The sequence below is a fragment of the Alosa alosa genome, chromosome 13 (genome assembly GCF_017589495.1).
Source record: "Alosa alosa isolate M-15738 ecotype Scorff River chromosome 13, AALO_Geno_1.1, whole genome shotgun sequence".
NCBI classification, from domain to species: domain Eukaryota; kingdom Metazoa; phylum Chordata; class Actinopteri; order Clupeiformes; family Clupeidae; genus Alosa; species Alosa alosa.
This window is the reverse complement of record NC_063201.1, coordinates 18,487,770-18,511,273: the sequence shown is the minus strand read 5'-3', so window position 1 is coordinate 18,511,273 and position 23,504 is coordinate 18,487,770. Positions and strand designations below refer to the sequence as shown.

At 46.9% G+C, this 23,504-nt stretch overlaps 1 protein-coding gene across 1 annotated transcript in view; it reads right to left on the bottom strand.

The window, feature by feature from the left end:
- Positions 1-2,724: 2,724 nt before the first annotated feature.
- Positions 2,725-23,504, bottom strand: part of map7d1a (MAP7 domain containing 1a) — a 52,899-nt gene continuing 32,119 nt past the window's right edge. Inside the window, 14 exon segments of the mRNA XM_048260546.1 lie at positions 2,725-2,857; positions 5,319-5,548; positions 6,472-6,538; positions 8,023-8,098; positions 8,332-8,385; positions 10,195-10,299; positions 12,042-12,219; positions 14,627-14,904; positions 14,907-14,971; positions 16,616-16,851; positions 19,849-19,979; positions 20,388-20,533; positions 21,172-21,294; positions 23,251-23,355. Of these exon segments, the coding sequence (XP_048116503.1) occupies positions 2,847-2,857; positions 5,319-5,548; positions 6,472-6,538; positions 8,023-8,098; positions 8,332-8,385; positions 10,195-10,299; positions 12,042-12,219; positions 14,627-14,904; positions 14,907-14,971; positions 16,616-16,851; positions 19,849-19,979; positions 20,388-20,533; positions 21,172-21,294; positions 23,251-23,355 (1,805 nt within the window). The 3' untranslated portion in view covers positions 2,725-2,846.

The window sequence follows — 23,504 nt, the reverse complement described above, 5'->3', positions numbered from 1 at the left end:
CAGCACTTTACATTCTCTCTCTCTCTCCAGTCAGACTCTTGCTGCTTGCAGTATTTTGGCAGGAGACAGGAGAGAAAGTTTCTGTTACCAAACTGGTGAGTGGGGGGATGAGAAACTGGATCTGCTGTGGTTGCGTGGAAGCCTGTGTGTCATGGTGCTGCCCCCTGCTGTTCTGGATGCACCGACTAGTCCAGCAGTGGATCCAGAACAGGACGTCCCATTCTCAGATGCCCAGTTTATGACCCAAAAGCAGCCCAGGGCCCAGTGCCATCGAGCACTGCTGGTTAGTCAGGAACCGATAATTAAATGTCACGCAGCTCATCAATGTGACAGGTGTGGCTGCTTATTGAAAAGGGAATGCATCAGAGATAAAACTGAAGACGACACTTTCAGGATTTACACACACACCCACACACACAGCTGATAGTATCTCCAGCAGGAGTGAAGCCTCCCATGTGATGATCGGTGCAGGACATAAATCCAGCTCACGCATGCCACTCTCTCCTGGGCGGTGCCAGCAATACCCCTTTTGCCACCAGAAGCGCCAGGACGCAGCGGGGGACCCGGGAGTGGAATGCGGCGTATCCCCCCCACGGCCATCTAAAAACAGGGTACACTGGGGCAGAGGACCCGCACGCTGGCCCCCTGATCTCAGGCTCACACGGGGGGAGGGAATGTGTCTGCCGGAAGAAGTCCTCCTGCGCGTCAACTGGGGAAGCAAGGTGCTAACATCATCAAGGCCATGGGTTCAACTCCCCATTGGGTATATACAGTACAGTGCAGAAGAAATAGTAAATATCAAGGTGAAGTGCAGCTATTCAGCACAAACCTTTATCCAGAGACTGAAAGAATCTTGTAGGGATGTGGTTGACCGTTTCAAGTTTTAACAGGCTTACAGAGTTATGGCCACTTACCATCAATTTAGAACGTACAAGAGTGTAAAAAAGATGTTGGAAAAAGTTTAAATTGTGTGGCTTGTCCTCATGAATAATACACGTGTGGACTGTTTTCCAGGGACAGACTGGTAATGGCAAATGGATAAATCAGAGGAGACGTCTGGATATCATCTTTTTTTCTTCTTTTAATAGACTTTAATGAGACCCTCCGACACACAAAATATATTTATAGCATATACACACACACTGCTTTTGCAAATACATTTGAGAATCTGTGGGATTTCAGTGATGGCATGTCATGCTTTAAAATTTCCATTTTCATAATTCTGATAAAACTACCCTCTGATGCTCAGGGGACCAATGTCATACATTCCGTTTCCAAGCCCCGGTGATGGCCATTTACAGAGAATCATTAAGGCCCAGTCAAACAGTGTTTTCTTACAAAACACTCCATCTGAGAGTTTACATTCCATCTGACCAATCCCAGTGTTTGCATATTCAGACAAAAGGCTGCGTAAAATGTTCCCAGGTATCAGTCAGTGTACAATACACCTCTACTTCAAAGAAGACTCCCGCAAAGATACTGATCCATTGACTATACTGTAACGTGTGTTTAATGGGTAGGGGATACCAGGATTTCTGAAAGCACTTTGTGAACATAGGGGAGAATGGAATCATTTTCCTAGTGAGTGCACAGCCAAAAAAAAAAAGTAGTAACAAAAACACTTTTTTTAAAATAACCATCACTTTTTTTTCTTCTATAGAGGACATAAGTTGCAAGCTCATGAATTTGGTAAGGGCTGGAGAATCACACCAATTCATGCTTCTAGTACAGATACCAAAAAAGGGAAAATGTGAAGTAGTAACAATGTTGGCCAATTACAAGACATTTTCTTTTGACCACATTGATAGTCCGATGAAGGTCTTCTGAATAATAAAACGATGTATTGCAGACCCAAGTCTCCCTTTCATAAAACCTTTGCAAGCTGTACTCTCTATATAAAGACCATTTTTAATCCTAGACTGCATTCTTCTGAAGTCCAGCACACAAAGATCCATTTACAATATTCACAAACAACTGTACCCAATAGTTACATTTCTTTTTCAAGTTAAATAACTAAACATTGAAAAAAAAAAAAAAAAAAAGAATCGAAACCAAAACACTCTCCTCTCTTCAGCTCAAAGCACAGTAGAATCAGCCTGACAGCATTTCATTATAAATGTCAAATCTTTCTTCCTCTCCCCCTCTATATCCTGCTGTTTTGTCCTCCGTCTCTCTCTAAGAGAAGGTGATGCTGTCTGTTTTAAGGTGCAATCTCATAGGAAGGAGAAAGGGTGCGGAGTTCTCAGCGGCACCAGCTCTTCTGATCAGTAGAATAGTCACGGGTGCAGTTTCTGTACATTTTCTTGTTAGCTGGAGCAGTGGATGTATGTAGCTTCTCTTGACCGAGACAATGTGTGTGTGTGTGTGTGTGTGTGTGTGTGTGTGTGTGTGTGTGTGTGTGTGTTAGAAGCAAGTGGTGGTAGTGGTTGGAGAGAGGGGTAGTGTTTTAGAGACCACAATGAGAATGACAGTTCCCAGACATTTGTCGTCTGGGGAGGAGGTGGTGATGAGTGTGGCTGTTCCTCTTTGTACAATCTTCAAAATCAGTAATGTGGTTTGGCACAGGTACTGTGCTGTAGGCTGTACTCCTTCAGAGAGAGAGAGAGAGAGAGAGAGAGAGAGAGAGAGAGAAAGAAAGAGAGAGAGAGAGAGAGAGAGAGAGAGTGAGTGAGTGAGAGAGAGAAATAAAGAATGAGAAAGATAGAAGACAGAAAAAATGGAAAGGGTTAAAGAAGGAGAGAAAGCAAGAGAAAAGAGCAAGAGAGAAGAGAGAGAGAGTCCCTCTGCTGGGTTGGGATGTGAGGGCTCTGGGTGTGTCAGGGTCCTGTGTAGGGGCATCTCCCTCTTCAAAGCACTTCTGCAGGGATGGCAAACAGAAAACAAAGAAAAACATGTTGGTTCAGTTTCACACAAGCAATTAGCAATTTCATTTCAATGTTGACACACACACACACACACACACACACAAAATGCAATATAACCTGACAAATATTACTGAAGTGTAACACATTCTCTCAACCTTTTAAAAAATGTGAAGTACACATGGATCACCTTTGTGACTTCTTGTGTCATGGATAGAGTTCATCAAGATGGCACTGTATTTTTATGTGCCAGTCTTAGGCTGCCGTTTGGGTGTTACATCGACATGCGTTTACGGGGAATCTGGGTCGATTTACTACCGTTCTGTCAGTGAGCCATGCTAACTGCTGTAAGCTATGGCGTTTCAGGGTTCAATTATGAGATTAGCACAGCAACGCTGTGTCTGCTTAAGGAGTTTTGGGGGCCGGACTCGAGAGGCCCGCTAAGAAGATCTCTGAGGTGGGCCGAGAAAAGAATGGCACCACGCCGATTGCGGCCAACGCAGCTGCGCTTCCGCAGACTGACGGCAGCACCTGTCGTCGTATCGCTCGCATTCGCTTAGAGCCCCCCCCCCAGCTACCATATTTATCGAAATCACCATGGAGCCATTGATGGAGTTTACGTCGTATAATTTCCATACCAGCGATTTTTATAAGGTTGCAGACTTGATACACTACCAGGGCACCATACACGGTCACAGAGAGAGAGGGATTATCTGTGTGTGTGTGTGTGTGTGTGTGTGTGTGTGTGTGTGTGTGTGTGTGTGTGTGTGTGTGTGTGAGTAAAAATGTTGGGTTGCTAAACCACCCTATGGGGGGGACAGGGCAAGAAGGCCTGACCCTTCTGTGTTTGCTTTGGGAGTGATTTACGACTCGAAATGAAGGCTGTCTACAGGCGAGCAGGTGTGTGTGTGTGTGTTATGGGAGTAATGTTACCATGCTGACCATGCTGGCAGCAGAGGGCTTTGCTGTATGAAAGGTGATGTGGGGGTGAGAGTATGTTTGTGTGTGTGTGTGTGCGTGTGTGTGGGATACTGTTTCTATGCCGAGCTGGGCTGGCCATCTTATTGGGGTTAGGTCTCCTTGCCACCTTTCCCAAAATGCAGTGCATAGGAGGAGGCCGGAGGTCCGCTGTCCAAGCTGTCAGAAACTCCAGACGAGCCATCTTCCCCTTCAACCCCCCGCCTCTCTCCCTCTAGTCACAATCTCACCCGGGCCCTCTTGACCCTCCTCCTCTTTCACTACAACTTGAACCCACTCCATAACCCCACCAGGGCCCATTTGCAGCTTCTCGCCCACCCCACCACACCCCACCATCCACCCTCCGTCCCTCAACCCCTGCCTTCCCTTGGCTTGCAGCCCTCTCTCCCTCACCCAGCCCTTCTCCTAGGATTAAGCCTCTCACGTAGCCCCCCCCCCCCCCCCCCCCCCCCCCCCCCCCCCACTGTTGAGTGTCGGGTAGTGTGTGTGTGTGTGTGTGGGGGCGAGGAGAAGGGCAGACGTCTGTGCCAGGAGCAGCTTGGTGCCCGCGGCGCCACAGGGGGTGCCATCTTTACGGGCGCCCTCACTCCCCAGCCCCTAATGTGAGAAGTCAGAGGCGTGATGTGATGTAGTCTGTGGAGATGATCCCCACACACACACACACACACACACACACACACTAACTCCTGTGAGATCTGTATCAGCGTTCCCAGATCTGCCTTTTGAAAAAGCCAATAGAAAGGGCTCCATGTTGGGGCCCACTGCTCAGGCCGAGGGGTAAGCAAAGGCATCCTGCTGCAGTGTACTGTACCGTGATGGGTTCTGCTTGATCTGCAACATATGCATGTGATCTACAGGCATTCACCATGGCTCTCCTCTGGCCGTCTGCCAAAAACAACTGGCTTGGGGGAATCACTCTGAAACTCTGATTTATGGCCTCTCCACGACCAAGTCCAAACCTGACTGCATATGAACTCCTCAAAGCCATTTGTTCTGGGCACATATCCGACTCCTCCACCCCTCCAGTACTGCAGCAACGTCATACCTCAAGTGTCTTAGAGTTGCATCAGGCCTGGACTCCCCACACACCGTGGGGGAGCACGCTGGCCCGGAACTGGTAAGGATATGGCACACGCCTACCACACCAGGGCCAGATCAACTCCACAACCAGCTGCACACACAGTCATGAGTGACTGGAGGCAAATAAACAGCAGCCAGATGCAACAGCAACATTTGGACTCGCTTTATATTGCAGAGTTCAATGATACACTTCACAAGTAGATTCATCTTATTATTATTTCTACATATGACCAAACCTAAGACGACACCTAACCCTGACCCTAGTTAACTGAGCACTAAGTGTATTGTAACAAAACGCACTGTATACTCTATACAGAATACTCAATATAAAGTGTGGCTCTAGGGGAGCAGTATAAAAGAACTGTGGTGCTCAGAGTCTCTAGTTTGGATGTTAATTACCTGCAACATGCTGAGGCTTCATTGGGCCCGCCTTCTTCAGGAAACTCTCCCCACTCTCAAAGGCCATGATTGGCTCGTGAGGAATGTCACTCTCCGACTTGTCCCGCCCACCACCATTGCTGCCGCAGTGATTGGACAGCTGGATGATCTCCTCGAAGTGGGTGGCTTCGGTTTTGCCCGACAGGCCGTTCTTGTGCTTGGCAGGCTGGACTCCGTTCACCACCGAGGAGCTGAGGAAGGGGGGGTTTGGAACAGGCCCACAATGCATTTGAGTCCTGATTGCAAAACACTTCTGGGCATCTTGAATCTGATTCAAAAGGGGGAGGCGCTCCACTACTTGGAAGTAATGAATTTTGACTTTTGGCTCAGTGAATAATTAGTCTCAGAATTTTGATCGCATCATAAAGAACTGAGAATACTATGAATCGAATGTTCTTGGGCACAACACAAAGGAGTCTGCTTAAAAGGACTGGCAACCACCTTTAGAAAGCCTCTTGTGTAGTTATTTCATATGTAATAGAGGTTGTTATTAACAGTGGTTATATAATCGTATTTATTACCATATATTTAGATTCTAGACACTGAGACTCGGGATTGTGTCACGGGGGAGTTGGATGTGGCAGCTTACGTACAAGAATGACTCCTTTGTCTCAGAGCAATAATATCGTGGCTATCGCCACAGGACCACACAAGAGTGTTTGAGCTTCACTTATATTTACATCTGTTCAACGTTCTCCTTTTTAAGTTTCAGGATGTAAGCAGGGTTTTCTGTGTGGGTTGGTAAAAGCAAAGGCTTGCAGAAAGCTTGATTAGTGGGCCGTCCAGTTTGGGTTCCGGCCATTTTTCAAACTCGCCATGGTGGTCTACTCTACTCTGGTCATACATGAGCCCACACATATAAAAACACACACAGAGAGAGAGAGAGAGAGAGAGAGAGAGAGAGAGAGAGAGAGAGAGAGAGAGAGAGAGAGAGAGAGAGAGAGAGAGAGACACAGAGAGACAGACACACAGACAGACACACACACACAGACAGACAAACACACAGACAGAGGCACATGCACACACACACAGACAGACAGACACACACACGTCTAAGAGAGCCATTTTTATAAGGTATTGTGATTGGTCGAGAGGGTGAGCATGTCCTGTTTACCTGTCGTTAGCGCTCAGGGGCTGCTGCTGCTGAGTCTCATCTGGGCTTGGCTGGTAGTCAGCTGCAGCTTGGATAGAGAGAGAGAAATAAATAAATAAATAAAAAAAACAAAGAAAGTATAAAAGGAAGGGATGAATGAAAAAGAAACACTAAACAACCAACATCATTCAGAACAAATAAGAAGAATGAAAGGAGCCCCTCCAAACCACGACGTCTCCAAATGCCACGGTTGCATAAGAGTCCGAGTGTGTGTTCTCTTCCTCAGAGCTCATAGACGGGCTAAGAGACCATGTTTGTGTTCTCTTCCTCAGGGCCACCACTGGGCTGAGTGCCCTCACGCTGGACTACAAACTGGAGCCCACGGCTAAAGGACACCACAGGAACACAGCAATGTAGAGAAGATGCGTGCCTGACCACTGCACTCTGAATGGAGGCAACTGCTGAACTCGACTGTTGCTTCATGTCTGCTTGTCTCTTTTGATTTCACACTTTCAGGATGTCTACCTTTCTCTCGCTCTTCCTCGGTCTCTCTCTCCATCCCTCCCTCCCCCTCATTTCTGCCTTCATCTCTCCCTTTCTCTCTAGCTCAAGGGTTCCAACTTACTGTAATCTAAGAACCACCATTGAGTGAGTACGCGGGTGAGAGATTCACGTGTATAGAACATAGGCACTATTTTTGGTCTTTGCGTCAGTTCTTTCCGATTGAAACTCATTGCAAATTGTGGCTTTGACATGCAAATTACATCCAAGATGGGCTGAGGGGGAATGAGAGATGGAGAGAGAGAGAGAAGGAGGAGGAGGACAGAGAGACATAAATAAAGATGGACAGTCTGCACACAGGGGAGAGATCCAGAGAAGACTGGCCATTCTCTTCCTTCTAATGGCAGCACTTAGGGACTAGCGTGCCATCTTGGCCTCACAAAGCAACCACAAACTTTAGCATATCCATACACACACAACCACATTCTCTCTCTGTCACACACACACACACACACACACATAACCACATTTTCTCACTCAATCTCTCTCACACACACACACACACACCAATTTTCAATTTTGAGGCATAAGGGGATGATTCAGGGCATTTCTGCCTTATGAGTCATTAAGAGTATGCTTCCATGTCAAAAAAATCTGGGACAGTGGCAGTGCTGATTCATTGTAAAACTGGCAATATTATCCTCAGCACAAGCACTTGGAGAGAAAAGAGAGAGAGAGAGAGAGAGAGAGAGAGAGAAAGAGAGAGATCCCCTAAGAATTCTTCCCCTAAGGCTTGGGAGAAAGCCCGCTGAATCACTAGCACTGAAAGGCTTGAGCTGGTTTGTCAGAAAGGGGAACCTTGCTGGAGCTTTGCTGGCCTTGGGTGTGATCAAGCCAAAGAAAACAACTGGACTCAAAAAACAGGACAAGAAACGCCCGTTTTTAACAACATTTCTCATCTAAAAATAACTCTCTGGAATAGCACCCTGGGAACACAGGGACACACCATCTGGAATATTTGTGTTTTTTAACAACTGAACCCATGGCAGTAGCCAAAAGGGTGTGGCTCACCTTTGGTGCTCTCGGGGTCTGGTATGGCGTCTTTGCCGTTAACTTGTGGAGGCGAGGGCGGCTTGGAGTCCTTTGGCTACGGTAGCGAGAAAGGAAGGGAGAGGAGAAATGTTTACATCAGACTAAACTGCTACCAGAACCAATGCAGTCAGAGCTGAGGGAGTGTGAGCAGAAGCTAGTCTCTCCACTGTGAGAGAGATGTCTGCGTGTTTGCGTGTGTGTGTGTGTGTGTGTGTGTGTGTTCGTACCTTGTCTCTCCACTGTGAGAGAGCTGTGTGTGTGTGTGTGTGTGTGTGTGTGTGTTTGTACCTTGTCTCCAGTGCCGTCTGTTTTGCGTGTTCTCTTCATGATCTCCTCCAGACGCTGTGGTGAAATAAAAACAGGAGCAGAGAGAGTGAGTCAGACTGCTGTGGTGTGTGTGTGTGTGTGTGTGTGTGTGAGAGAGAGAAAGAGAAAGAAAGAGAGAGAATGGTGCTCGCATTCCATATGAACTGCTCATTCCCACGAAACCTCTCTGGCACACGAGAACACACACACGCATAAAGAATCTATAATATATGCACGGAAACAGATGCATACTGGTGCACACCCTAGTTAATGGCATAAATACACATCCATGCTGCCAGAACAAAGCCAATATTCAAACAGATAGGCCTCTTCTGTTTGACCACTTCAGTCCTTCTCGTGTTCACTCCTTCCTCCCTGATCATTACCAGCCCTGCCGCACCCGTGTAGGAACCACAGCCATCCCTATGCTATATGCTGCAGTGGACAGCAGTGCCCTCCGACTACACTAACAATCTCACAATCCCAACCTCCGCCCCAGTTCCCCCTGGGGTCCCTCTGGGGCTGTCTGCAATTAAAAAGGGGATCAGTGGGGCCGATAGGCCCAATGCAGAGCTTCCTATGGCTGCAGTAGACAGACAGAGGCCCCAGTGTGTGGGGGTCTGGGGGCCCCTGAAAGGTCTCTACTGAGATGGGTCCTGGGAGCTGTTGTGATGGAAAGAAGGAGGGCTAACTGATAAAGGAAGATTGAAGACGTGATGGAGGATGTGCTGTTCCTACAACCAGACAGTACTTGAGTGGTGGTCCAAGAGGAGAGGAATGGCTATCTGGACAGGCCGAGGTCCTGGGGACAACTGCTTAAGCATTCACACACCGACTCCTTAGTTCACTGTACTGCTCAAAAATGTTAACTGTTAAGTGTCTTTACCTCAAATGACCTAACCACCAGGAAAATCAACTTAATGCTATGTCATTTTGTACACTCATTTTGGGAAAGGCATTATGGGTAATTTCTGAAAACATCTGTCAACATTATCTCCAAACACACAACTGTCCCCACCCTTCCAACTCTCTCTCCTCCTCTCCCTTGTCCATCCATCCATCCATCCATCCCTCCCTCCCCACTGTGGAACATAAACTGCAGCTGTATCAGACTCTCTGCTTTGGTCTGGACTCATGATCACGCCACAGGAAGGCCTCCGCTGAGGGGCCTGTGACTCATCCGCTAACCCCAGCAACGTGCAGCCTTGGCCCAGTCGGCTCAGGGAGGATCGGCTGTCCGCACGCCTCGGTAAACAAGGCATGCGGCGCACACAGGCACACTTGGACTTTGATACTCTGCAGGCTTGCAGCGGCATAGGGCGTTAATGGGTCTATTGTTAAGTTTGTTCAAATCCAAATGTGTGGAATGCCTGCTCTGAGTGGATGTGTTACTTGTTCAGGGGATGGGTTTCCAGTGTGGTGTACACATCTGTGTGAGGCATGTGTGTGTCTGTGTACACATCTGTGTGTGTGTGTGTGTGTGTGTGTGTGTGTGTGTGTGTGTGTGTGTGTGCATGTGTGTGCATGCGTGTGTGTCACCATGCACCAGACTGGGATGTAATGTTTTAAATGTACATTATATGATTGTGTGAATGTGCTCATTTTATGATGTGTTTATGTGTGTGTTAATGTATGTGTGTGTTAATGTGTGTGTGTGTGTGTGTGTGTGTGTGTTATAGGGGCAGTTATGGCAGAAATGCAGACCAGCTGTGGGGGTGGGGGCAGTGGTTGTGGTGTAGCTTTGTGTGCGAGTGTGTGTGCGTGTGTGTGTGTGTGTGTGTGTGTGTGTGTGTGTGTGTGTGTGTGTGTGTGTGTGTGTGCATGCAGTAGTGTCTTTTGTCTCACCTTCTTTCTCTCCAGTCTCTCCTGCTCCTCCTTCTGGAAGTGTTTCTCCCTCTCAAGGCGCTGACGCTCTGCCTCCTCCCTGGACTTAGCTTCAGCCTCCTCTTTCTGAAGCACACACACACACAGTGCACACACACACACACACACACACACAATGCACACACACACAAACACAGTGCACACACACACACACACACAGTGCACACACACACACACACACACACACACACACACACACACACACACACGAACACAGTGTACACACACAAACACACACACAAACACACACACACACAAACACAGTCACACACACACACAAACACAGTGCACACACACACAAACACAGTGCACACACACACACACAATGATGAATGTCACAGAAAAATATACATTATAGACACAGGATATGAACTGCACTGCAGAACTAAGTAATTGCATAAGCAACGGTTCATTACATTTTTTGCCACTAGGGGGAGATAGATCAGCACAGCTAGACTTCCTGGCCATAAAATGTGAAAATGTTAAGTTTTTCCTGAAAATAGCCTACCGTTTCCCCTCAGATCAAGAGGCTTTCAGTTTCATTATGACATTGGACTGGTTTGAATCATGACCACTGCCACTGGCCAATCCAAAGAAACACATACAACCTTCCTCCTAATGTCAACTTCCAACCATTCTTTATTTTAGTGAAGGCCATCACTCTAAGCCGCAGCTGAATGACTGACTCAAACCACGATGAGGACATGTGCAAGAACAAACATACTGAGGAACCAACAATGACGCATCGGCATGACGAGTTGGAAAAATCAGTTTTAAAGTGGAAATTAACCTAATGAGGTCAGATCCACAACTAATGTGTAATAGGACAAAGCCTTGCGGCGGTGGACGGGCCAACCACAACAAGCCGAGTCCCAGACAGGGGAGGACTGGCGCGATGACATGTACTGTCTGCTGCTCCTATCAAATTATGGATTCGCCAGGAGATGGGCACTCATTATCTGTCTGTCTGTCTTCTGTCTGTCTCTGTCTCTGTCCCTGTGTGTGTGTGTGTGTGTATGTGTGTATGTGTGAGAGATAAAGAGAGAGAGGGAGTGAGAGTGTGCATGCATGTGTATGAGCGAAAGAGAGAGATAGAGAATTTGTCTGTGTGTGCATGCGCTTATGAGGGAGAGAGAGAGAGAATGAGTGTGCATGCATGTTTATATGAGACAGAGAGAGAGTGCATTCATGTTTATATGAGACAGACAGACAGACAGACAGACAGACAGAGAGAGAGAGAGAGAGAGAGAGAGAGAGAGAGAGACAGAGAGAGAGAGAGAGACAGAGAGAGAGAGAGAGAGAGAGAGAGAGAGAGAGAGAGAGAGAGAGAGAGAGAGAGAGAGAGAGAATGAGTGTGCATGCATGTTTTATAAGGAGACAGACAGACAGACAGACAGACAGACAGAGAGAGAGAGCGAGAGAGAGAGAGAGAGAGAGAGAGAGAGAGAGAGAGAGAGAGAGAGAGGAGAGGGAGAGAGAGAGTGTAAAAGGTGTGGCAGGGAAGATTAGAGTGAGAATAGGAGACACAGTGTGTGCTGAAAGGACGCAGAGGGAATGCAGAGTGTGGCCCAAACCAACTGGTGTGTCCTGTCACTTCAGCCTTTACACGCCTCAAAGCACACAGTCCTACTGTCACACACACACACACACACACACACACACACACACACACACACACACACTGCAGTGTCTGGGGATACTCCGCATGCTGGGTATTTTAGTCTTGTTCCACATTGTAGTGTGCATGCTATAGTTTGCATTTTGTGTGTGTGTGTGTGCGTGCGTGTGTGTGAGATGTCCTCACTGACCTGCTTCTGGAGCTTCTCGTTCTCCTCCTGCTCGGCGCGCGCTCTCTCCTGCGCCTCCTTCTCCTGGAGGAGGCGCTCCTCCTCGTCCCGCTGCTTCTGCTGCTCGGCCATCAGCCGCGCCTCCTCCTCCCGCCCCTTCCGTTCCGCCTCCCGCGCAACGCGCTCCTCACGGAGCACCCTGGAGACACACACACATTAATATTTGAATTATCACCTATATGCCCAGTTCCCCATGCTACAGTAATGCTTACATTGAAATTGTATCTACATGGTAAAGAACAATCCCATTGTTCAAACATCAGTTCAGTCATTAACTGCTACAAACGTCTTACCTAGATGAACCTGAAACCCAGAGGAACCTTTTAGCAAATTTGATTCTGTCTCCAAAGGATCTTATTGAGGCCTGTGTCTGAACGTCCCATTTTACAGCTTCCAGGGGCATAACCAGCAGCAGAATTAAACTTAAATTGCTGCATTAAACTCGGACCAAATCGTTTCAGAAGTGACCTTAGTGATTCAGAAACAGGCGTCTTTCGGAGATTCTTTCCTAATTTAAATGTGCCGACAGGTTCGTCAAGGTTCACCCAGGCTAACAAACATGTTCATTTCTCCTTTCTCACACCACAGCGCCCAGGGGGCAGGGGCAGGGCAGCAACATACTCTAATAAAACCAAACACCCTTTGCTCTCCATATCCACAACTCCACATCAGAGAGGAGTCCTTGTCAAGAGGGGATGACCATGTCAGCCAACCCCTGCATGGTATCCCATAAAATCTATTAACATTTAACCTTTAGGCCCCCAGGGTAGGAGGTCCTGTAAACGTCTCCTCTTTGAAAAAGGGTCTCCTCTTCCTTAACACAGCTCTCCTCTTCTCGTCGTCACCGGTCATGGAAACATTCTTACCGCCTTTAATCAGCAAGGTCAAGCCCATGTATTTTTAAAGGCTAAGAAACCATCCCGAGATGTATGTGTTTGTGTATGTGTGTATGTGCATGCGTGCTTGTGTTTGGGGTGGTGGGCACGTAGACATGGAGTCAGCATCCCTCAGCTGCCACCCTGATAAAAATAAATGCCCACATAGTGACCACGTGGGTGTGCTGGGCACAGGATGGCGTTTGGAGTGGTGGGGGCACAATAGACTGGCAATCCCTCCTGCATGTGGTTGGGGGGTCTTTCTCAGCTCGTTAAATGCAGATGGAGCTATGCTATGGGAGTTCATGTGTGCATATTTGAGTGTGGGTGTGGGTGTGTCTGAGGGGGAACACAGACATGTACACACACCAACAGCCATGGACTTCCCCTGCTGTAAGGGGATCACTCACACACACACACACACAACTGCTGATGGAGACACTACTCAGCTATAGGTTGTGAGAAATGTCTGATGTTTCTGTGTGTGTACGTGTCGGGGGGTCTTCATTGACTGGCGCGAGAGATATGTCTGCATATGTGTGTGTGTGTGTGTGTGTGTGTGTGTGTGTGTGTTGGGGGTCTCCATTGACTGGGCAAGAGACATGTTTGCATGTATGTGTGTGTGTGTGTGAGGCTGAGTGCATGTCGGAGCCTGTGTGGGGTACAGGCCTCCTCAGCAGAGCCTGAGAGTGTGAATGCCAAAGGACCACCGGTCGGAGGAAAACACACTCTCACCAGCTGCCACCTGTCTGCATCGCAAATCAACCACGAGGTGTCAGACAGCAAAGCCCGGACGATGAAGCTGTTGATTCTCACTAGACATGCCTTCAGTCACAAGCACACGGGCCATATGCATATGTCCAGGAAAGTGACCGGTAACAGACCATCTGTATGTTTATATGTAGGAGGCCAGCTCTAGACCTATATCCGTTCAACAGCACAGTTCAGAGGGGGCACTTCTCTGTTTTCCCCTTTCCAAAAAAATGAATACATCATCTTTAAAAAAAAGACACCTCAGTGACAGGCATGACCTTATAAAACAAGTGTCTATCAGGTTATATTGCTGAATGAACCTTAAATCATTGAACAAAAAAGCAGTGATGTGCCAAAAGATAGGAGACTGGTTCATGAACACCTCTCATTTTAACAGGACGAGGAGGCATGGCTGTCAATCAAACTGCCCCTCTCATTCGCTCGCCCACTGATACTCTCTCACCTCATCTCGCTACCCATCTCCACTCCTCTTCCATTTCCTGCTGATGCTCTGCGCATTCTCTCAACACTGCAGTACTGACCTCTTTCTCTTTTTCAACAAGCTCAATGTCACTCTACCTACCTTAGTTTCACCTCTTCCTCTCTCACTCACTTTCTCTCCCCCTCTTTCCATGGTATTATTATTATTTTTTTTACTCCTGTATGTGTGTGTGTGTCTGTGTGTGTGTGTGTGTGTGTGAAGTAAAGAACTCTCTTGAACGACAACAATGCTAATTGCTTACAACTCTCTCTCTCTCTTTTCCCTCTCTCTCTCTCTCCCTCTCTCTCTCTCTCTCTCTCTCTCTCTCTCTCCTCATCCCAGCCTTCCTGCGGGGTGTGTGAGTGTGTGTGTGTGCGTGTGTGTGTGGTGTGTGTGTGTGTGTGTGTGCGTGGTGTGTGTGTGTGTGTAGTACTGACTTCTCCCTCTCGTCCTGCTCGCGTTTCTCCTGCTCCTCCCGCTCCCGCTGCTCGCGAGCCTGCCTCCTCTTCTCGGCCAGGATGCGCGACGCCTCCTCCGGGTTGTTGGTGCCCGCCATGGGCTTGCCCGGAGAGGCCGCTGGAGCTGCCGCCGGAGCCGGAGTGGGAGCGGACGCTGCCGGGGCAGCAGAGGATGCTGGGACAGCCGGAGCGGGAGCTGGCTGCGATTGGCCAGGAGCAACGGGCGGCGTGGTGGTGGCGGACGATGCCACAGGGGTGGTGGTGGTGGTGGGGGTGGCGTGACTGGGGCGGAAGACACGACGATGGAGGGAACAGGGGAGGATCCTGACGAAGGAAAGACAGAAAAACGAGCATGAAGGCGAACTGGGGAAGGAAAGGTAGACCACAGAACCAATCATACGAAAGAGGACAGGAGAGAGAGAGAGAGAGAGAGAGAGAGAGAGAGAGAGAGAGAGAGAGAGAGAGAGAGAGAGAGAGAGAGAGAGGGGAGAGAGAAACGAGTCCAGATGAATATAGGAGAGTAGACAGAGGAGTAGAGAGAGGGTAGTGAGGGAACAAAGAGATGTTTGTAGTGAGCAGTGGAACTACAAGATGGAACTGATGCCACTGGAACCTACTCTCTTAAATTCACATCACTAACTCACATACACCAACACACGCCTCCCTGTGCTTATATCTCATGTGCACACACGCACACACACACACACACACACACACACACACACACACACACACACACACACACACACACACACACACAGGCTCAATATAACACTCTCCTCTCTCATAGAAGAGAACACCTGAGGAAAAAGCATTTGTATCAGCAGTCACTGACGGTGGCAGGGGTTAGTGAAAGCAGTGACACTGAGAAATGAAAGTGTTTCCCAGGGGCACTGATTGCTGCCAAATATGTGAGTGTGTGTGCTTTGTTTGGGCAGTGGAAAAGTGGATTGCTGTAATTAAGTCGGTCTCCAGTGCCCTCTCGGTGCTTCCTTCTTTTCTGCTCTCGTGTGTCCCCAGCTTACAGCAGAAGAACGCCTAACTCACTGACCGGGCTGCCTTCCATTTCATGGCGAATTGGCAGAAATGCTAATCTCCAAAGGCTGTAATAGTTTAAAGATGGGCAGGCATAGACTGAGTCAGCCTGGTTTCTGTTGGAGTTTCTCTCGGATTTTCTCCCTGGACTGGTTTCTTTGATCGGGATTTGCTTACAGAGGAGAGAAAGTGGGCCAGGCCACAAACGATTTAGGAGAGAGAGAGCATTACATCGGCACCAGACACCAGTAAGCTGTTTGTGTCTAAAATCCAAGTGTGCTTGGATTGTTTTCAAAAATCAAAGAAAATGGCTGATCATCATTGCTGATCAGTGGGGAAAAGCCCAGACAGAGAACCTTACCAATTGAGAGCTGTGGTAATAGGCTAAGCTAGCCCAATAGCTTTAGACCGAATACCAGCTGAGATCATTTGCATTGTTTTTTTACTCAGGGCAGCAGTTTTCAGATTGCATTATGTGCTTACATAATTGCAAAAGGGTTCTCCAATGTTTTTTCAGTTAGCCTTTTAAAATTATATTAGATCAGTAAACAGAATGTGCTTTTGCATCATTGGATGAATGATTGCTGATAATGGGCAATGTAGATATTGCATTAAAGATCAGCCATTTCTTTCGAGTCGAGAACCCTTTTGCAATTATGTAAGCACATAAATGTAATCTGAAAACTGCTGCCCTGATTTAAAAAAAAAAAACAATGCAACTGATCTCAGCTGGTATTCTGTCTATAATGGAGTGGAATGGAAATTTCTAAGTGTCTCCAAACTTTTGACTGGTAGAGTATATATATATACATACACATAGTATCTATTTTAGCATTAATAATTGTCAGACATGAATCAGGTAACACATGTGTGAATATGCCCATGGGTCTCACATTTTCTTAGAAAGATGAGGCTCCCTGTGTGATCTCTTACCCTTAGAGTCGGGCGTGGCGGACCGGCCTCGCTCTCGGACCCTCTCGATTGGGGCGGGTGAGGCGGAGCGGGGGGTGACGCGGGCAGGCGTGCTGGCGCGCTTGGGCCGAGCCTTAGGGGTGGAGGGGCTGGCGCGGGCAGAGGAGCCCCGCGGGGATGGCGCCGGGCTGGGCGAGGACACCCTGCCTCGGGGGGGTGTGGCCGGGGACGCCGCCCGTCGCGACAGAGGACTGGGACTGGGGAGAGAAGGAGACGGAGGAGGAGGAAGAGGAGGAAGAAGAGGAGACGGAGGAGAAACCACATGAGCAGAGAGGGTTAATGACTCACACAGTTTACAACAACAATAAGAGAGAGATCACACTGACTCACTCACTCCACAGGAACCAAATTAAGAGCAACAAACACTGTGTGTAGATACACCACCTCCAAATGTACCCCATTTTGGCTTCAGTGACCACAGAATAAAGGAAAACATCTATTTGATCTCCCTGTGTGTACAAACATAAACCTCTTATTTACGACCTTCTCTTAATATTCTCTGTTGTTTATTCTGCACCAGTTAGTCATAAGGAATGCCTTTGTGCTGCTGATGTTCCCTCAGTCCTCCTTAGCTAGCACAGAGGCCCTTCTTCAACAGGATTTCACTGCATGATCCAATGATTCCCTCACACAGTTAAATGCATCACCATAGCTTCAAATGTTTGTTATTCTGCCAACAGACCAGAGTTATTCATTGACTGACTAGCCTGCGGTTGGAGTGGACGATGCAGTTAATCGGGCAGGTGAGCTGAATGCTAAGTGGACCTGAATGCTAAAGAGAGCCGAGTGTTGGATCTGGATGCCAGGCGGGAGGGCTACTGAGAGGGTTGTGTGCCAGGCTGTGGGCTACTGCAGTGGGCATGCCCAGACAGAGCTCTCAAGGACAGCATCCATGACCATAAACTTCCACTGTCTACTCCACTGAAGAACGAGCACAACGCACTTCTCTCACCTTTTCCTTCCTGCTGTCTCACAGACACACACACACACACTTGATTCACTCCTCTTTTTACATTCTTCTTATTTTCTCATTTTTTTCCCCTCCTGGTTCTCGGCTAGACTCTTACATACGTTAACCCACACACAGGCTAACACACACACACACACACACACACACACACACACACACATGTTTTATATCCATCTTTTTGCTCTCTGTCTCTCCCTCTCTACGTCTCTCTGTCTCTTCCACTCATCAGGCTTTTGTTGAGTCAGCGGCGCTACAGTATGCAGCTCTCAGCCATGCTAGCTGCCTGGGGGCTAAGTGCAAACTCCAGTGAATAAATATCCACAAGTCTGTCGCCCTGTGCTCCGGCGTCCTCGCTGGGCCTGAGCTAGACTGCCCCGGGCACTCAGAGCTGTCTGCCAGACACAAGAGGACACGCTATCTGTCTCTTGTGCTGTGGCCTTACCCAACAGGCTAGACTGTTGATTTAAGGACACAGTAGAAGAGATGGACAGTTTGCCCGCTAGACTGTCCCAGTGGATGTCTGTCTGTGACCTTAACTGACAGGCTACACCAGAGACATTGAAAGGACTTTGACTATCGCTCTCTCTCTCGCTCAGTGTGGGCTTAAATGACTGGTTATGCGGACTAAGGAGGTCTATATGACCTAGATTCACTTTAACAAACCTTTGTCCCATTTTGCAGCTTTGAACACTTTCAGTTATGTAGCTGAAGGAGTATCCAGGTCAGAGACTTTCTAATGTGGAGACAAAGCACTCAAAAAATCCTCCATAGAAATGCATGGGGCTAGTTTGTAACGGCAATATGGCCGTTGTCTACACATATCCCACCCCTTCTTCGGCAAAATGTTGACATGTGAATACATCGAGCCAATCATATGGCGTGTTGTGAAGACATCGTGCCAATTATGTGTTGTGAACTCGCTGTTAGAGCGAGATTGGTGTCGTGAAGCATTGCGCACGCGCATTTCTGCTGAATAGCATGCCCGATGAGTGCCCAAAAAGCGTTGCAATATGGCATCCGAGTGGAGGGACTTGCCTAAAAGGACTGTCCAGGTCACAAGTGTTAAGAGTCTGTTCAGTCTGTTAACACTTTGGTCACTAGAGGGCGGTATTTTCCTTAGTTGTGTTTATTTAGGCCCTATCTTCACGATTACTGCACAATCACTGGTGCTACAACAAACTCCTCAATGGGCATATTGCAATTATGATGACTTATTTATGCTGTATAATGATAAATTAGTAATTGTGTCTCTGTCATTGTTATTGTCTACACAGTGCAAATATACATAAGTGTCATTCCGTGTCAAATCAGACAAAATCCAGAAAAATGGTTGCTGCACAGTCTCAGATTTTGTCTACCTAATATTTAGGTCCCAAAACTAAGACCTTGTAAAATGTGTTTGCTAAAGTCCAATGTTTTCATAATTTTTTTTCACCCTTGAATTTGTGTCCTTTTTACACTCTCAGAAATGCCTTATCTTGGAAACCATGTTTGGGCATTAATATCTTGAGAAGTATTATTCTCAGCCTGTTCAAACTTAGGGTGGAAGGCAGACATGTTATCAGTATGATTGGACCTTTAAAAGTTTGTTATATTATTTATCTATGGTACTTTCACTACTTTCGCTACTTTCACATAGATTTTCAAGTGCCTACTAGCTACCCCACATACCATTTTCATTTTATGAAAATGACCGAAAAACACAACCTCCCTTTGTTTAAGCCTTAAAATTGCCAAGCCCCATTACATGTGGCGAGCTCAAATATTGGTACATTATTAAAATGTAGTATGAAAAAAAAAAAAAACTATTGATACCAAATGTGTACAAAAAACAACTTTACCCTTAATGTCACTCTTTTTGCACATTTTTCCAAATCTAGGGCCTTGTAGAAAATCAATGAGAATGGGGTACAAACTTTTAATGGTTCAGTCATACTGAGAACATGTTTGTCTTCCACCCTACAAAGTTTGGGCTGCCTATGAATAATACTTTATATGATATTAATGCCCAAACATTGCTTCCCAACAATGTGATTTTGTGATGTGAGAAAAATCTAAGACGGTGCTGCAACAACCTTATCTGATTTTACACGGAATGACCCATAAAGGTAAACTCAATCAATTAATTGATTTTGATTTAATATGCCATGACATATGAAGGTCACAGTGTCCAGCTTAAATCGGTCAAGAGCTGCGGTGTGGTGTGTCCGACTGAGAGTCTTACCTGGCTTCACTCCTGATCCTCATGGCGGGTAGAGACTGTCTCTTCTTCAGCACCTTCTCTTTGGCCAGGGCACTCTTCTCTTTCTCATTCTCTCGCTCTTTGTCCTTCTTCTCCTTCTTCCTTCTATCAATCTTTGAGGATGCAAAGCAAAACAGCATTTTAATAATGAGTCCCACTCTTATTTCCAGTGATCCAAGATTTCACTTATCTAAAATCAGCAGGATTTAGACTCTAGCTCTATGTGGTTCAGTTTTAAATTTAGTCAGCTAAAGCACTACATTCCACCAATGGTGTCATGCAGACAAAATGTCCATCAAACAAACAGCTAGAGACCTCATTCAGGGAGTGAGAGTAAATATCGCTGAACATATATTTGCTATAGACTATTCATTATGGGACAGTATAGGACCGGTTAGGATGGGTCAGTATTGGTCCGTATAAGATACGCTGAGCTTTATTGATCCCTGCCAGGGAATTAATTTCCATGAGCGATCGTGATCCGTGTCTGTGGGAGCGAGGTGGCTGGTGACGGTACTGACCGGTGTGGAGTCTCGTCGAGGGGTGCGCTGAGCGATGTCTGGGGTGCTGGTGGTGACCCTCCAGCGGTCGGAGCAGCGGTGGTGCGGCCGGTGGGCGCACAGGGTCAGCGGGCTGGCGGAGGCAGAGCGAGGGCACACGGGGGACTCTGTGGGGAGGAGAGGGGAAGCATTAACACACACCGCACCGACCAGACCTCACCGCTAATGCACAATGCACAAACACAAGCATGCCGGGCTAGTAGCAAACTATATTCTCACCGCGGGAATCTGTAGTATTTTTTTCTACACTATCCATTTAAGCTAAGACTAGTAAACCACAGTGTTTGCACTAATGTATTTTAATAGGCCATCATCATTGCCACAAGAGGGCATACATCCTTGTCCAGTTTCATTTATACACTACTCACAAAAAGTTAGGGATATCTGGCTTTTGGGTGAAATGTATAGTTTCAGTACAGAAAGTACTGAAACACTGAACTGTAGGACATGCACATTCAAAAGTTTAGAGAAGGTCACATTAAGTACACCTGTAAAGGTTATAGTGGATTTTAGGTTCATCCTGAAATTTCACCCGAAAGCTGAATATCCCTGATTTTTGTGAGTAGTGTATAGTTCTAGATCATCTTCAAAAATATTTCTGCTTTGCATTTGAATTAGAAAATATTGAGAACAAAAATGTATTCCATATGGAGCAACAATACCAAATAGAAACAAAACAAAAAACAAAACAATAATAAAGTTGCCAGTGTGTGCGGTGTGGAAGCAGTGGCTGATGGGTACTGACGTGAGTCTCTGCTGTTGCTCAGCACGCTAGCTGCGCTGCGGCTGCGAGCCAGGAAGGACAGGGTTGGGGTCATCAGCCGGTCCACGATGCTGCTCTCCCATGGGCTCAGCTCCCGTCTACGGCCTGGCGGAGGGGACAAACAGAGTCAGGCGCAGGACACAACACCTCAACATGAGACCCCAGGCAGACACAGGGCCGTGCTGCCCCAGTCTTGTTCCTGTACACTGTACTGATTGCCTCACGTTTCCACCCCGCCAGAAATAAGAGGGGCAAACACAGAAAAAGTGCCCATCCTACCAACCCAAGAACATCCACATTGGCACAAACACTACCACCACCACACGTCTCTTTCCATAGGGATAATGATTTCACTGCACTGGCAAATTGCCTAGACTGTTTGTGATGTCGTTCGACCCTCAGGGGCTACAATGACCTTAATTGTAGGATTCAGGAGTACACAAGGAGATGATGATGATGATGATGACGATGGTGATATAACAGAAATACTTTTATGAGATATGACTGGAGCAAAACTAAAAATGCAATGCACAAAAAAAGAACCCTTGGAAGATGAAAGGAGTAATGACGTCCTCTAACTGGAGACATGAAAGTCCTCGATGGGAAAGCGCCAGCGGCAGCTCATAACACACATCTCAGTGGGCTTCCACGTGTATGTGTGTGTGTGTGTACGTGTGCGAGAAGAAAGAATAGTGAAGTCACCAAAAATATGCTACTTTCCTTCTCAGAAACATCGGAACATGGGAAAGTATTTTGTGGGAACAACAATGTCCTCACTCGGTCAGTTGTACTGAACGTAGTCCAGAGGGAAAAAATAAACAGGAGAAGTATCAAAAATATAATAGCAATGGGAAAGAAGAATGTGGTGAAGATTTCTGGTGAGCTTGTATATAATCTAATTCAGGCAGCGAACACGGTTAGAGAAGCCTGTGGAATTACTAATGGACATACTCTCATCTCCAAATCTATATTCTAGCCTACACTCTTAAGGACATGAATTAGATATCAGGGAGATGGGGGAGAGGGAAAGACAGAGACTGAGAGAGAGACTGAGAGAGAGAGAGAGAGACTGAGAGAGAGACTGAGAGAGAGACAGAGAGAGAGACTGAGAGAGAGACTGAGAGAGAGACTGAGAGAGAGACTGAGAGAGAGACAAGTCTCCTTGGTCGTCTGGCCCACTCTGCAATGCTCAGGGGGACTTTTAGAATGCATTATGCACATTCTGCCTTTCTAAACTTTATTTATCTTTAAAAAAACAGAAGCTAAAGTTTCCTTCTGCCTCAGAGGCTCGATCATGAGACACACAGAGCTGACCTAGTTAAGGAAAGGTCACGATTAAGAAGTTGGTCATCTGAGAAACTTTTCAACTTCCTCCATTTTATGATAATGTCAATGCCCCCAAACAACATAATTGGCTAAAAAGATCCACCACTTCTACTCAGTTGCACTCACAATAGACCCAAGTACTGCTCATCAAAACCACAACATTTGGAAAATAGAACTACATCATTTCACAACTCAGACGCACATGCAAACGTAAAATCCCACCACCACCACCAAAAGAGGTAGAAAACCAAGTCAGGCCAATCAAGACAAATAGACTGGATTGAAGTGTTATTTTGAATGAAAGATGAGGAAAGGAATAATGAAGTACCGACTGACACCCATATCTTCACACCACAGTATGAACATATCGATGTCCCCAAAACAAGATGGAGTTGAAATAAAGAATGAAAGAATAAAACATCATGTAAGGCATTGATTTTTAAGAAATCAACCACTCTAAAATCAAGCCCAAAGTTTTTGGAGGGAATAAAATGATTGGAGGAAATCATCAGAACACAAAGAGAGTGTGTGTTGGAGTTTTGGGTAAGAGAGGCAAAAGAAAACAAACTCAAGACTAAACTAATGAAGAAATGAAGAACAAAAATCAGATCAACTGAAGAGAAGGGGACTCCACAGTTGTGGGTGGGAGGAGGAACTTCCACAGACGGGTGGGTACAGATGGAGGTGATGAGGAGGAGGAGGTGGTCCCTCCTGCGGTGCCGGGCGGGTTCTTACTTCGACTGGGCGAGTTCCAGAGCGTGGCGGAGGACTTGGACAGTCTCTTGTTTATGGACGAGTCCACTTGTTTGGGGAGGTTGACTGCCGACATCGAGCAGATGCCTAGTAAAACCCACAGAAGTCATCACAGAGAAAAGACTCGGCTCACAACATGTTTGATACACTGGTCCTGGAGGTCCCAGGAAAAAGGACAAGTACAGGCAAACAGCAGACAGAACATTTGTTTTTCCTCACAGAGCTTTTATGATCTG